The 14,616-nt window shown below is 34.8% G+C and overlaps 1 protein-coding gene across 2 annotated transcripts in view; it reads right to left on the bottom strand.

The window, feature by feature from the left end:
- The window catches only part of LOC143062385 (uncharacterized), a 97,355-nt gene that overhangs the window by 22,803 nt on the left and 59,936 nt on the right, over nucleotides 1-14,616 (bottom strand). For both annotated transcript variants that reach the window (XM_076234099.1, XM_076234102.1), the window contains 2 exons: nucleotides 2,307-2,418; nucleotides 1,724-1,877 (listed from right to left, as the gene is read on the bottom strand). In XM_076234099.1, the coding sequence (XP_076090214.1) occupies nucleotides 1,724-1,877; nucleotides 2,307-2,418 (266 nt within the window). The remainder of the gene's footprint in view (nucleotides 1-1,723; nucleotides 1,878-2,306; nucleotides 2,419-14,616) is intronic.

Here is a 14,616-nt window from a genome sequence, read left to right as displayed (position 1 = left end):
GTGTGTCTGTCACTGACAGAGATCTGAATTACACAAACAGAGGTCTGAAATACACAATCATCTTAGGTGTGTCTGTCACTGACAGAGATCTGAATTACACAAACAGAGGTCTGAAATACACAATCATCTTAGGTGTGTCTGTTACTGACAGAGATCTGAAATACACAAACAGAGGTCTGAAATACACAATCATCTTAGGTGTGTCTGTCACTGACAGAGATCTGAAATACACAAACAGAGGTCTGAAATACACAATCATCTTAGGTGTGTCTGTTACTGACAGAGATCTGAAATACACAAACAGAGGTCTGAAATACACAATCATCTTAGGTGTGTCTGTCATTGACAGAGATCTGAAATACACAAACAGAGGTCTGAAATACACAATCATCTTAGGTGTGTCTGTCATTGACAGAGATCTGAAATACTCAAACAGAGGTCTGAAATACACAATCATCTTAGGTGTGTCTGTCACAGACAGAGATCTGAAATACTCAAACAGAGGTCTGAAATACACAATCATCTTAGGTGTGTCTGTCACAGACAGAGATCTGAAATACACAAACAGAGGTCTGAAATACACAATCATCTTAGGTGTGTCTGTCATGGACAGAGATCTGAAATACACAAACAGAGGTCTGAAATACACAATCATCTTAGGTGTGTCTGTCACAGACAGAGATCTGAAATACTCAAACAGAGGTCTGAAATACACAATCATCTTAGGTGTGTCTGTCACAGACAGAGATCTGAAATACACAAACAGAGGTCTGAAATACACAATCATCTTAGGTGTGTCTGTCATGGACAGAGATCTGAAATACACAAACAGAGGTCTGAAATACACAATCATCTTAGGTGTGTCTGTCACAGACAGAGATCTGAATTACATAACTTTCATGTCAATCTGGTTGCTTAAAAGAACCCTTTACAGTTGAATTTCAAAAAGACATAAATCTTATGAAAAATATTACCACTCATTTTGAATAGAAGTGAGATATGGTATCAAATATTAATCTTTCATATTCATTTCATTGAAAGAATAACATAAATAATATGCGAAAAATGATTTTAAATTTTACTCAATATTTGGTACCATAAATCTTTATATGAGTTTCAATGAATTTCATGAAGAAAAGTTAAACTGACAGTCTTGACTGTGTCTAACAGATGCCTTGCATTTCCTCATTATTGCTCTTTGCTGAGGCATCAGTAAATTAAGATAGCACCAGGCATCAGTAAATTAAGATAGCACCAGACTGTTGGTTTTTCTCTCTTTGTATTGTTTTACATTTTGTTATTGTCAGGCCATTTATTGCTTACTGTGCAGTATTAGTTTTGCTCATTCTGAAAGCCATGCAATGTTTTGCTCATTTTAAAGGTCATGTAATGTGTTGTTGTTGTTTTAAAGGCTATGTAATATGTTGTTGTTGTTTTGAAGGCTATGCAATGGGTTGTAGTTGTTTTAAAGGTCATGTAATATGTTGTTGTTGTTTTGAAGGCTATGCAATGGGTTGTAGTTGTTTTGAAGGCTATGCAATGGGTTGTAGTTGTTTTAAAGGTCATGTAATATGTTGTTGTTGTTTTGAAGGCTATGCAATGGGTTGTAGTTGTTTTGAAGGCTATGCAATGGGTTTTAGTTGTTTTGTGTATTGTTTTTTTTTGGTCTACTGTTGATAGAATTGGTGACCAGACCTCATTTCTTTATTTCTATACTAAATACCTATGAAATGTTGGTGGAGGTTTGCTTGTTTCCACCACTGAAGTCTGACTTCTGATTCTCTGATCCTGGTTCTGTTGCATGCTAGCATTCCTAAACAAAGTTTCTAACGTCAAAGGCCCAGAGGATGGTCTAGCATTCTGTGTATTATCTACGTCTAAAATTACAAAGTGGAAATTATCAAGTCGGGTCTAAAAACCAGCTTTAATCAAAAGACACCTTTAGTGCCTAAGGTAAATATCTATAACTTGCAGGCAAACACAGAATGCTCAATTAAGACATCTGAAAATAACTGATTGAATAGCAAGATACCACTGTAAAAATTAGGCTAATACACGTTGACACAGATACTAAACTTATTGGTAAACTACTAACCTTGTTTCATGCCTGCAATTGCAGCTGTCAGTGTACTGTTGATTTAAAAGTGAGTTCATTTATCAGTAAAATACAAAATTTAAAAAAACACTTTTTATGTAAATGTTCTTTCTGTGTCATAAAGTTTAGCTTGCGTCAGAGTTTCATAACAATCCATAAAGGTTAACAAATTAATCATGTCAGAATGTGTTTATGTAAGAATTGAACTAACCTGAATCCTCTTTTCCTGCTTTAACAGGTCTGGGCCGTATGAGATCTGAGGATTTGGTAGCCGAAGCATTAGGATTATCTATGAAAGGCTTAGGATCAGGTTTCTTCTTGGACTGAAAGGAGAAGAGAAAGCTCAAATTTATTTCCTGATAAACACATTAACCAAACAATATAATTATAGCATTATTATACCCTATGGATGATAAACACATTCACCAAACAATATAACTATAACATTATTATACCCTATGGATGATAAACACATTCACCAAACAATATAATTATAACATTATTATACCCTATGGATGATAAACACATTCACCACACAATATAACTATAACATTATTATACCCTATGGATGATAAACACATTCACCAAACAATATAATTATAGCATTATTATACCCTATGGATGATAAACACATTCACCAAACAATATAATTATAGCATTACTATACCCTATGGATGATAAACACCTCACCAAACAATATAATTATAACATTATTATACCCTATGGATGATAAACACATTCACCACACAATATAATTATAACATTATTATACCCTATGGATGATAAACACATTCACCAAACAAAATAATTATAACATTATTATACCCTATGGATGATAAACACATTCACCACACAATATAATTATAGCATTATTATACCCTATGGATGATAAACACATTCACCAAACAATATAATTATAACATTATTATACCCTATGGATGATAAACACATTCACCACACAATATAATTATAACATTATTATACCCTATGGATGATAAACACATTCACCAAACAATATAACTATAACATTATTATACCCTATGGATGATAAACACATTCACCAAACAATATAACTATAACATTATTATACCCTATGGATGATAAACACATTCACCAAACAATATAATTATAACATTGTTATACCCTATGGATGATAAACACATTCACCAAACAATATAATTATAGCATTATTATACCCTATGGATGATAAACACCTCACCAAACAATATAATTATAACATTATTATACCCTATGGATGATAAACACCTCACCAAACAATATAATTATAACATTATTATACCCTATGGATGATAAACACATTCCCCAAACAAAATAATTATAACATTATTATACCCTATGGATGATAAACACCTCACCAAACAATATAATTATAACATTATTATACCCTATGGATGATAAACACCTCACCAAACAATATAATTATAACATTATTATACCCTATGAATGATAAACACATTCACCAAACAAAATAATTATAACATTATTATACCCTATGAATACCTGAAATATTAATATTATTAAAGTTACTTATATTTGAAAGTTCGATCTAATAGACACATTATAGACATTTTTTATTTTAATGTACATTACATTAGAGGCTTAGAGCAATGAACTGTCACTTCAATGCTAGGGTTGCATTATTTTGTTGCATAGAATATTAGGATGAAAAAAATTCAAAAACTTCTGCATAAGTTGCGTTAATTTGTTTGATGTCTAATAAGCTCTGTTTTTGATGGGGTTTGTGTTACTTAGCCTTAGTTTTGTGTACTGTTGTTTGATGTCTAATAAGCTCTGTTGTTTGATGGGGTTTGTGTTGCTTAGCCTTAGTTTTGTGTACTGTTGTTTGATGTCTAATAAGCTCTGTTGTTTGATGGGGTTTGTGTTGCTCAGCCTTAGTTTTGTTTACTGTTGTTTGATGTCTAATAAGCTCTGTTGTTTGATGGGGTTTGTGTTACTTAGCCTTAGTTTTGTGTACTGTTGATTGATGTCTAATAAGCTCTGTTTTTGATGGGGTTTGTGTTGCTCAGCCTTAGTTTTGTGTACTGTTGTTTGATGTCTAATAAGCTCTGTTTTTGATGGGGTTTGTGTTACTTAGCCTTAGTTTTGTGTACTGTTGTTTGATGTCTAATAAGCTCTGTTTTTGATGGGGTTTGTGTTACTTAGCCTTAGTTTTGTGTACTGTTGTTTGATGTCTAATAAGCTCTGTTGTTTGATGGGGTTTGTGTTGCTCAGCCTTAGTTTTGTGTACTGTTGTTTGATGTCTAATAAGCTCTGTTGTTTGACAGGGTTTGTGTTACTCAGCCTTAGTTTTGTGTACTGTTTTTTGATGTCTAATAAGCTCTGTTTTTGATGGGGTTTGTGTTGCTCAGCCTTAGTTTTGTGTACTGTTGTTTGATGTCTAATAAGCTCTGTTGTTTGATGGGGTTTGTGTTGCTTAGCCTTAGTTTTGTGTACTGTTGATTGATGTCTAATAAGCTCTGTTTTTGATGGGGTTTGTGTTGCTCAGCCTTAGTTTTGTGTACTGTTGATTGATGTCTAATAAGCTCTGTTTTTGATGGGGTTTGTGTTGCTCAGCCTTAGTTTTGTGTACTGTTGTTTGATGTCTAATAAGCTCTGTTGTTTGATGGGGTTTGTGTTACTCAGCCTTAGTTTTGTGTACTGTTGATTGATGTCTAATAAGCTCTGTTTTTGATGGGGTTTGTGTTACTTAGCCTTAGTTTTGTGTACTGTTGTTTGATGTCTAATAAGCTCTGTTTTTGATGGGGTTTGTGTTACCTAGCCTTAGTTTTGTGTACTGTTGATTGATGTCTAATAAGCTCTGTTTTTGATGGGCTTTGTGTTACTTAGCCTTAGTTTTGTGTACTGTTGATTGATGTCTAATAAGCTCTGTTTTTGATGGGGTTTGTGTTACTCAGCCTTAGTTTTGTGTACTGTTGTTTGATGTCTAATAAGCTCTGTTGTTTGACAGGGTTTGTGTTGCTCAGCCTTAGTTTTGTGTACTGTTGTTTGATGTCTAATAAGCTCTGTTTTTGATGGGGTTTGTGTTGCTCAGCCTTAGTTTTGTGTACTGTTGTTTGATGTCTAATAAGCTCTGTTGTTTGACAGGGTTTGTGTTGCTCAGCCTTAGTTTTGTGTACTGTTGTTTGATGTCTAATAAGCTCTGTTTTTGATGGGGTTTGTGTTACCTAGCCTTAGTTTTGTGTACTGTTGTTTGATGTCTAATAAGCTCTGTTGTTTGATGGGGTTTGTGTTGCTCAGCCTTAGTTTTGTGTACTGTTGATTGATGTCTAATAAACTCTGTTTTTGACAGGGTTTGTGTTGCTCAGCCTTAGTTTTGTGTACTGTTGTTTGATGTCTAATAAGCTCTGTTTTTGATGGGGTTTGTGTTACTTAGCCTTAGTTTTGTGTACTGTTGTTTGATGTCTAATAAGCTCTGTTTTTGATGGGGTTTGTGTTGCTCAGCCTTAGTTTTGTTTACTGTTGATTGATGTCTAATAAGCTCTGTTGTTTGATGGGGTTTGTGTTGCTCAGCCTTAGTTTTGTGTACTGTTGTTTGATGTCTAATAAGCTCTGTTTTTGATGGGGTTTGTGTTACCTAGCCTTAGTTTTGTGTACTGTTGTTTGATGTCTAATAAGCTCTGTTGTTTGATGGGGTTTGTGTTACTCAGCCTTAGTTTTGTGTACTGTTGTTTGATGTCTAATAAGCTCTGTAGTTTGATGGGGTTTGTGTTGCTCAGCCTTAGTTTTGTGTACTGTTGTTTGATGTCTAATAAGCTCTGTTTTTGATGGGGTTTGTGTTGCTCAGCCTTAGTTTTGTTTACTGTTGATTGATGTCTAATAAGCTCTGTTGTTTGATGGGGTTTGTGTTGCTCAGCCTTAGTTTTGTGTACTGTTGTTTGATGTCTAATAAGTTCTGTTGTTTGATGGGGTTTGTGTTGCTTAGCCTTAGTTTTGTGTACTGTTGTTTGATGTCTAATAAGCTCTGTTTTTGATGGGGTTTGTGTTGCTCAGCCTTAGTTTTGTGTACTGTTGTTTGATGTCTAATAAGCTCTGTTTTTGATGGGGTTTGTGTTACCTAGCCTTAGTTTTGTGTACTGTTGTTTGATGTCTAATAAGTTCTGTTGTTTGATGGGGTTTGTGTTGCTTAGCCTTAGTTTTGTGTACTGTTGTTTGATGTCTAATAAGCTCTGTTTTTGATGGGGTTTGTGTTGCTCAGCCTTAGTTTTGTGTACTGTTGTTTGATGTCTAATAAGCTCTGTTTTTGATGGGGTTTGTGTTACCTAGCCTTAGTTTTGTGTACTGTTGTTTGATGTCTAATAAGCTCTGTTGTTTGATGGGGTTTGTGTTGCTCAGCCTTAGTTTTGTGTACTGTTGATTGATGTCTAATAAGCTCTGTTGTTTGATGGGGTTTGTGTTGCTCAGCCTTAGTTTTGTGTACTGTTGTTTGATGTCTAATAAGCTCTGTTTTTGATGGGGTTTGTGTTACTTAGCCTTAGTTTTGTGTACTGTTGTTTGATGTCTAATAAGCTCTGTTGTTTGATGGGGTTTGTGTTACTTAGCCTTAGTTTTGTTTACTGTTGATTGATGTCTAATAAGCTCTGTTTTTGATGGGGTTTGTGTTGCTCAGCCTTAGTTTTGTGTACTGTTGTTTGATGTCTAATAAGCTCTGTTTTTGATGGGGTTTGTGTTACTCAGCCTTAGTTTTGTGTACTGTTGTTTGATGTCTAATAAGCTCTGTTTTTGATGGGGTTTGTGTTGCTCAGCCTTAGTTTTGTGTACTGTTGTTTGATGTCTAATAAGCTCTGTTTTTGATGGGGTTTGTGTTACTCAGCCTTAGTTTTGTGTACTGTTGTTTGATGTCTAATAAGCTCTGTTTTTGAGGGGGTTTGTGTTGCTCAGCCTTAGTTTTGTGTACTGTTGTTTGATGTCTAATAAGCTCTGTTGTTTGATGGGGTTTGTGTTACTCAGCCTTAGTTTTGTGTACTGTTGTTTGATGTCTAATAAGCTCTGTTTTTGATGGGGTTTGTGTTGCTCCGCCTTAGTTTTGTGTACTGTTGTTTGATGTCTAATAAGCTCTGTTGTTTGATGGGGTTTGTGTTGCTCAGCCTTAGTTTTGTGTACTGTTGTTTGATGTCTAATAAGCTCTGTTGTTTGATGGGGTTTGTGTTGCTCAGCCTTAGTTTTGTGTACTGTTGATTGATGTCTAATAAGCTCTGTTGTTTGATGGGGTTTGTGTTGCTCAGCCTTAGTTTTGTGTACTGTTGTTTGATGTCTAATAAGCTCTGTTGTTTGATGGGGTTTGTGTTACTGAGCCTTAGTTTTGTGTACTGTTGTTTGATGTCTAATAAGCTCTGTTTTTGATGGGGTTTGTGTTACTTAGCCTTAGTTTTGTGTACTGTTGATTGATGTCTAATAAGCTCTGTTTTTGATGGGGTTTGTGTTACTCAGCCTTAGTTTTGTGTACTGTTGTTTGATGTCTAATAAGCTCTGTTTTTGATGGGGTTTGTGTTACTTAGCCTTAGTTTTGTGTACTGTTGATTGATGTCTAATAAGCTCTGTTGTTTGATGGGGTTTGTGTTGCTCAGCCTTAGTTTTGTGTACTGTTGTTTGATGTCTAATAAGCTCTGTTGTTTGATGGGGTTTGTGTTGCTCAGCCTTAGTTTTGTGTACTGTTGTTTGATGTCTAATAAGCTCTGTTTTTGATGGGGTTTGTGTTGCTCAGCCTTAGTTTTGTGTACTGTTGATTGATGTCTAATAAGCTCTGTTTTTGATGGGGTTTGTGTTACTTAGCCTTAGTTTTGTGTACTGTTGATTGATGTCTAATAAGCTCTGTTTTTGATGGGGTTTGTGTTACTCAGCCTTAGTTTTGTGTATTGTTGTTTGATGTCTAATAAGCTCTGTTTTTGATGGGGTTTGTGTTACTTAGCCTTAGTTTTGTGTACTGTTGATTGATGTCTAATAAGCTCTGTTGTTTGATGGGGTTTGTGTTGCTCAGCCTTAGTTTTGTGTACTGTTGTTTGATGTCTAATAAGCTCTGTTGTTTGATGGGGTTTGTGTTGCTCAGCCTTAGTTTTGTGTACTGTTGTTTGATGTCTAATAAGCTCTGTTTTTGATGGGGTTTGTGTTACTTAGCCTTAGTTTTGTGTACTGTTGTTTGATGTCTAATAAGCTCTGTTGTTTGATGGGGTTTGTGTTGCTCAGCCTTAGTTTTGTGTACTGTTGTTTGATGTCTAATAAGCTCTGTTGTTTGATGGGGTTTGTGTTGCTCAGCCTTAGTTTTGTGTACTGTTGTTTGATGTCTAATAAGCTCTGTTTTTGATGGGGTTTGTGTTGCTCAGCCTTAGTTTTGTGTACTGTTGATTGATGTCTAATAAGCTCTGTTGTTTGATGGGGTTTGTGTTGCTCAGCCTTAGTTTTGTGTACTGTTGATTGATGTCTAATAAGCTCTGTTGTTTGATGGGGTTTGTGTTGCTCAGCCTTAGTTTTGTGTACTATTGTTTGATGTCTAATAAGCTCTGTTTTTGATGGGGTTTGTGTTACTCAGCCTTAGTTTTGTGTACTGTTGTTTGATGTCTAATAAGCTCTGTTTTTGATGGGGTTTGTGTTACTCAGCCTTAGTTTTGTGTACTGTTGTTTGATGTCTAATAAGCTCTGTTGTTTGATGGGGTTTGTGTTACTTAGCCTTAGTTTTGTGTACTGTTGTTTGATGTCTAATAAACTCTGTTTTTGACAGGGTTTGTGTTGCTCAGCCTTAGTTTTGTGTACTGTTGTTTGATGTCTAATAAGTTCTGTTGTTTGATGGGGTTTGTGTTACTTAGCCTTAGTTTTGTGTACTGTTGTTTGATGTCTAATAAGCTCTGTTTTTGAGGGGGTTTGTGTTGCTCAGCCTTAGTTTTGTGTACTGTTGTTTGATGTCTAATAAGCTCTGTTTTTGATGGGGTTTGTGTTACTCAGCCTTAGTTTTGTGTACTGTTGTTTGATGTCTAATAAGCTCTGTTTTTGAGGGGGTTTGTGTTGCTCAGCCTTAGTTTTGTGTACTGTTGTTTGATGTCTAATAAGTTCTGTTTTTGATGGGGTTTGTGTTACTCAGCCTTAGTTTTGTGTACTGTTGTTTGATGTCTAATAAGCTCTGTTTTTGACAGGGTTTGTGTTGCTTAGCCTTAGTTTTGTGTACTGTTGTTTGATGTCTAATAAGCTCTGTTGTTTGATGGGGTTTGTGTTGCTCAGCCTTAGTTTTGTGTACTGTTGTTTGATGTCTAATAAGCTCTGTTGTTTGACAGGGTTTGTGTTGCTTAGCCTTAGTTTTGTGTACTGTTGTTTGATGTCTAATAAACTCTGTTTTTGATGGGGTTTGTGTTGCTTAGCCTTAGTTTTGTGTACTGTTGTTTGATGTCTAATAAGCTCTGTTGTTTGATGGGGTTTGTGTTGCTCAGCCTTAGTTTTGTGTACTGTAGTTTGATGTCTAATAAACTCTGTTTTTGATGGGCTTTGTGTTGCTCAGCCTTAGTTTTGTGTACTGTTGTTTGATGTCTAATAAGCTCTGTTTTTGATGGGGTTTGTGTTACCTAGCCTTAGTTTTGTGTACTGTTGTTTGATGTCTAATAAGCTCTGTTTTTGATGGGGTTTGTGTTGCTCAGCCTTAGTTTTGTGTACTGTTGTTTGATGTCTAATAAGCTCTGTTTTTGATGGGGTTTGTGTTACTCAGCCTTAGTTTTGTGTACTGTTGTTTGATGTCTAATAAACTCTGTTTTTGATGGGCTTTGTGTTGCTCAGCCTTAGTTTTGTGTACTGTTGTTTGATGTCTAATAAGCTCTGTTTTTGATGGGGATTGTGTTACTCAGCCTTAGTTTTGTGTACTGTTGTTTGATGTCTAATAAACTCTGTTTTTGATGGGCTTTGTGTTGCTCAGCCTTAGTTTTGTGTACTGTTGTTTGATGTCTAATAAGCTCTGTTTTTGATGGGGTTTGTGTTACTCAGCCTTAGTTTTGTGTACTGTTGTTTGATGTCTAATAAGCTCTGTTTTTGATGGGGTTTGTGTTACTCAGCCTTAGTTTTGTGTACTGTTGATTGATGTCTAATAAGCTCTGTTGTTTGATGGGGTTTGTGTTGCTCAGCCTTAGTTTTGTGTACTGTTGTTTGATGTCTAATAAGCTCTGTTGTTTGATGGGGTTTGTGTTGCTCAGCCTTAGTTTTGTGTACTGTTGTTTGATGTCTAATAAGCTCTGTTTTTGATGGGGTTTGTGTTACTTAGCCTTAGTTTTGTGTACTGTTGATTGATGTCTAATAAGCTCTGTTTTTGATGGGGTTTGTGTTACTCAGCCTTAGTTTTGTGTACTGTTGTTTGATGTCTAATAAGCTCTGTTTTTGATGGGGTTTGTGTTGCTCAGCCTTAGTTTTGTGTACTGTTGTTTGATGTCTAATAAGTTCTGTTGTTTGATGGGGTTTGTGTTGCTCAGCCTTAGTTTTGTGTACTGTTGTTTGATGTCTAATAAGCTCTGTTGTTTGATGGGGTTTGTGTTGCTCAGCCTTAGTTTTGTGTACTGTTGTTTGATGTCTAATAAGCTCTGTTTTTGATGGGGTTTGTGTTGCTCAGCCTTAGTTTTGTGTACTGTTGTTTGATGTCTAATAAGCTCTGTTGTTTGATGGGGTTTGTGTTGCTCAGCCTTAGTTTTGTGTACTGTTGTTTGATGTCTAATAAGCTCTGTTTTTGATGGGGTTTGTGTTACTTAGCCTTAGTTTTGTGTACTGTTGTTTGATGTCTAATAAGTTCTGTTGTTTGATGGGGTTTGTGTTGCTCAGCCTTAGTTTTGTGTACTGTTGTTTGATGTCTAATAAGCTCTGTTTTTGATGGGGTTTGTGTTGCTCAGCCTTAGTTTTGTGTACTGTTGTTTGATGTCTAATAAGCTCTGTTGTTTGATGGGGTTTGTGTTGCTCAGCCTTAGTTTTGTGTACTGTTGTTTGATGTCTAATAAGCTCTGTTTTTGATGGGGTTTGTGTTACTCAGCCTTAGTTTTGTGTACTGTTGATTGATGTCTAATAAGCTCTGTTGTTTGATGGGGTTTGTGTTGCTCAGCCTTAGTTTTGTGTACTGTTGTTTGATGTCTAATAAGCTCTGTTGTTTGACAGGGTTTGTGTTACTCAGCCTTAGTTTTGTGTACTGTTGTTTGATGTCTAATAAGCTCTGTTTTTGATGGGGTTTGTGTTACTCAGCCTTAGTTTTGTGTACTGTTGTTTGATGTCTAATAAGCTCTGTTTTTGATGGGGTTTGTGTTGCTCAGCCTTAGTTTTGTGTACTGTTGTTTGATGTCTAATAAGCTCTGTTTTTGACAGGGTTTGTGTTGCTTAGCCTTAGTTTTGTGTACTGTTGTTTGATGTCTAATAAGCTCTGTTGTTTGATGGGGTTTGTGTTACTCAGCCTTAGTTTTGTGTACTGTTGTTTGATGTCTAATAAGCTCTGTTTTTGATGGGGTTTGTGTTGCTCAGCCTTAGTTTTGTTTACTGTTGATTGATGTCTAATAAGCTCTGTTGTTTGATGGGGTTTGTGTTGCTCAGCCTTAGTTTTGTGTACTGTTGATTGATGTCTAATAAGCTCTGTTTTTGATGGGGTTTGTGTTGCTTAGCCTTAGTTTTGTGTACTGTTGATTGATGTCTAATAAGCTCTGTTTTTGATGGGGTTTGTGTTACTTAGCCTTAGTTTTGTGTACTGTTGTTTGATGTCTAATAAGCTCTGTTTTTGATGGGGTTTGTGTTGCTCAGCCTTAGTTTTGTGTACTGTTGTTTGATGTCTAATAAGTTCTGTTGTTTGATGGGGTTTGTGTTGCTTAGGCTTAGTTTTGTGTAATTGTTTGTCTTTTGGTATTTTCCCTTTTTTTTAGTCTCTAGTCATTTTGAAGCCCTTTATAGCTTGCTGTTGGATGTGAGCTAAGACTCTGTGTTTAAGGCCATACTTTGACCTATAATTGTTTACTTTTTACAAATTGTGACTTGGATGGAGAGTTGTCTCATTGGCACTCATACCACATCTTCTTATTTCTTTATACATATTGTTTTTATCCATTAAGTTAATTTTGGCACCTTTGTGTGTGTTTTTTTTTTTTTAATTCCAAAATGCAAATTGTTGTCTTAAAAATGTAGGTTTGTACAGAATAGAAATCCCTAATTTCAAGTTTGGTTTAAATTGTATCAGAAGTCGTTATTTTTCTAATTTTGTAAAGAATATGAGGCAGATGATGGCTGCCAAACCATGCCAAAAGTTCACATGCCTCTTTGAACTTATTCGAGTTGAACTTATTAGAGAGCTAATAACATTGTGAAAATTGTCTTCAGTTTTTTAACGCCATAAAAATTCCTAATCTTACATGCATCCTAAACAACAATTACGTGGCTAATTCTCGGGCTAATCACTACTCGTTAGATAATTACTGTGTAACAATTAGTGAATCACACAAAAACTTTATTTACATTAACTGGCTGTAAAAATACCTCACATGTAGATCTTTTTAATAGGAAATTATATAGAAAGTCAGAATATTAATAGTATTATTCTGTCAAGATGACTTATTTGAATCCCCAACATACTCTATGGTTTTGAAATGACATCACTTCATATTAATATCTGTACTTTTTATATAATTGAAGTTTGGTAATATAATTTTTTGTAAACCATATAATTATAGTTTCCTTAGCAATAACCACTAAATGTGAACAACCTGGTGTGAACCTGTCTTTTAATCTTAATGTTTGGGACAAGGGACTATTTCTATATTTGATTTTATAATGAAATTGTCTAAAATATCCCCTCTATCTGGTAAATGACATCATTAAGGCGCGCATAATTGACGAGTTGTTTCCAGTGACAGACGAACTTGAAAGTGGTTTATTCCTCGAGCAGAGCTCTCATGATTGTGTTGGTGTTCCTTATTCATAAAATGAGAAATTGAAAAGGCCTTATGATATTCTCTGTTAATTCTGGATAACAGAGATTAAGTTATCACTCTGTCTATTTAATAAACAAGTAAGGGAAATCAACTTTGATATCAATACAAAATTTGTCAAGAATCAGAAAAATGGAAATACATTTCTTATACAACAAAACCACTAGAAAATAAAAATGGGGCACTAAATGAACTATCTATTTCTTTTCTTTCTTTCTAGATGACAAATGAGCAATATACCTAACATTAAGACATGTTTCCTATTAGCTACAAAACATAAAATAAATCCTTTATCATACCCTTCTGGTTATATCAAACACATCTCAATAATCATAACACTTAAACTGACATACAGAACAATGGCCAGCCAGTATTGTGGGGTGGAGGTCTTGACTGGAAATCTATATGTTTGTAAACCAGTCATATATTTTAGTCAATAATGCAAAGTCAACAGTCAGTAGAAAACCCCAAAATTGAACTGGATGATCAGATTTGGACACCAACATTTTTTTTATCAACAGCCAGTCAATTGTACTAAATATACAGACCTCCTGTGAGTCATCATATAACAAATTCATTTCATTGAGTTGTTTTTTTGTTAACTTTTGCATAAGTTGTCTTCATGTTAACATAAAACGAAATTGTTTCCCTTTTTTTTTTACTCTCTACTAAATTTTTGTCCCATTTCATGAAAATAAAAAAAAAGAACAGCATTTCCAAAGTGTCTACTGATTTTCTATTTATAATTTAATGATATGGCTTAAATTTGGCTTGGGTTGGTTATCACTCCATTCCTTACAGAATCCCCATCCCAGGTTTTAGTGCAGCCTTAATAAGATAAAGTCTGTCTGGATAATAAAGAAATCACATGAATGTCAAGGGCTTTGTTCCTGGAACTATTTATATACAGTAATTACAACATTTATATTGAAGGATATTTAGTTAAGCGCTTCAGTATTCAACTATGAGTATAACGTAATATAATCGTGAATCAAAGAAGAGAATGAAACTGGTACTAATTACATCTGACATAAAGGTTGCTCTACTTGTCATTATATAAACAGAGAAACATTTCTCAATGTCAACATGACCTTGAAACTCACCATTCAATCTATTACAAGGAACTACATAAACTGACGAAAGTAACAATAAACAGTAATTTAATTAACAGAATCTGATGATACATAACAATGATCTGCACATGTCTGTTTGTTGTTTTGCTTTTATACCTGTCAGTTATTGCATGTTATTATATCATCATCAGATCAAGTACATACAAAACTATCTTATTCAAAGCTGTTATTTTGAAGTGACTTAAGTTCCCATTTTGGCACTATTCAATAACAGAAGCTTGTAAAACTATAAGGGCTCATTATTGTATAAATACAAAATTATGCTTCTACTTCATTATTGAACAATCAGTAGGTTATATTCTATATATAATGGTGGACATCTTTGTTAGAGTGTAAAATGGTCAGTCTAGGATAAGAATTGAAAAATACCTGGACTTATCTGTGTTTTCTGCAAAGTAGGTTTTACTGTAATATTTTCAGACTCATTTGAAAC

The sequence above is a fragment of the Mytilus galloprovincialis genome, chromosome 1 (assembly GCF_965363235.1).
Source record: "Mytilus galloprovincialis chromosome 1, xbMytGall1.hap1.1, whole genome shotgun sequence".
NCBI lineage: Eukaryota > Metazoa > Mollusca > Bivalvia > Mytilida > Mytilidae > Mytilus > Mytilus galloprovincialis.
Note: the sequence above shows the minus strand (reverse complement) of the source record. Positions and strands in the feature narration are given on the sequence as shown.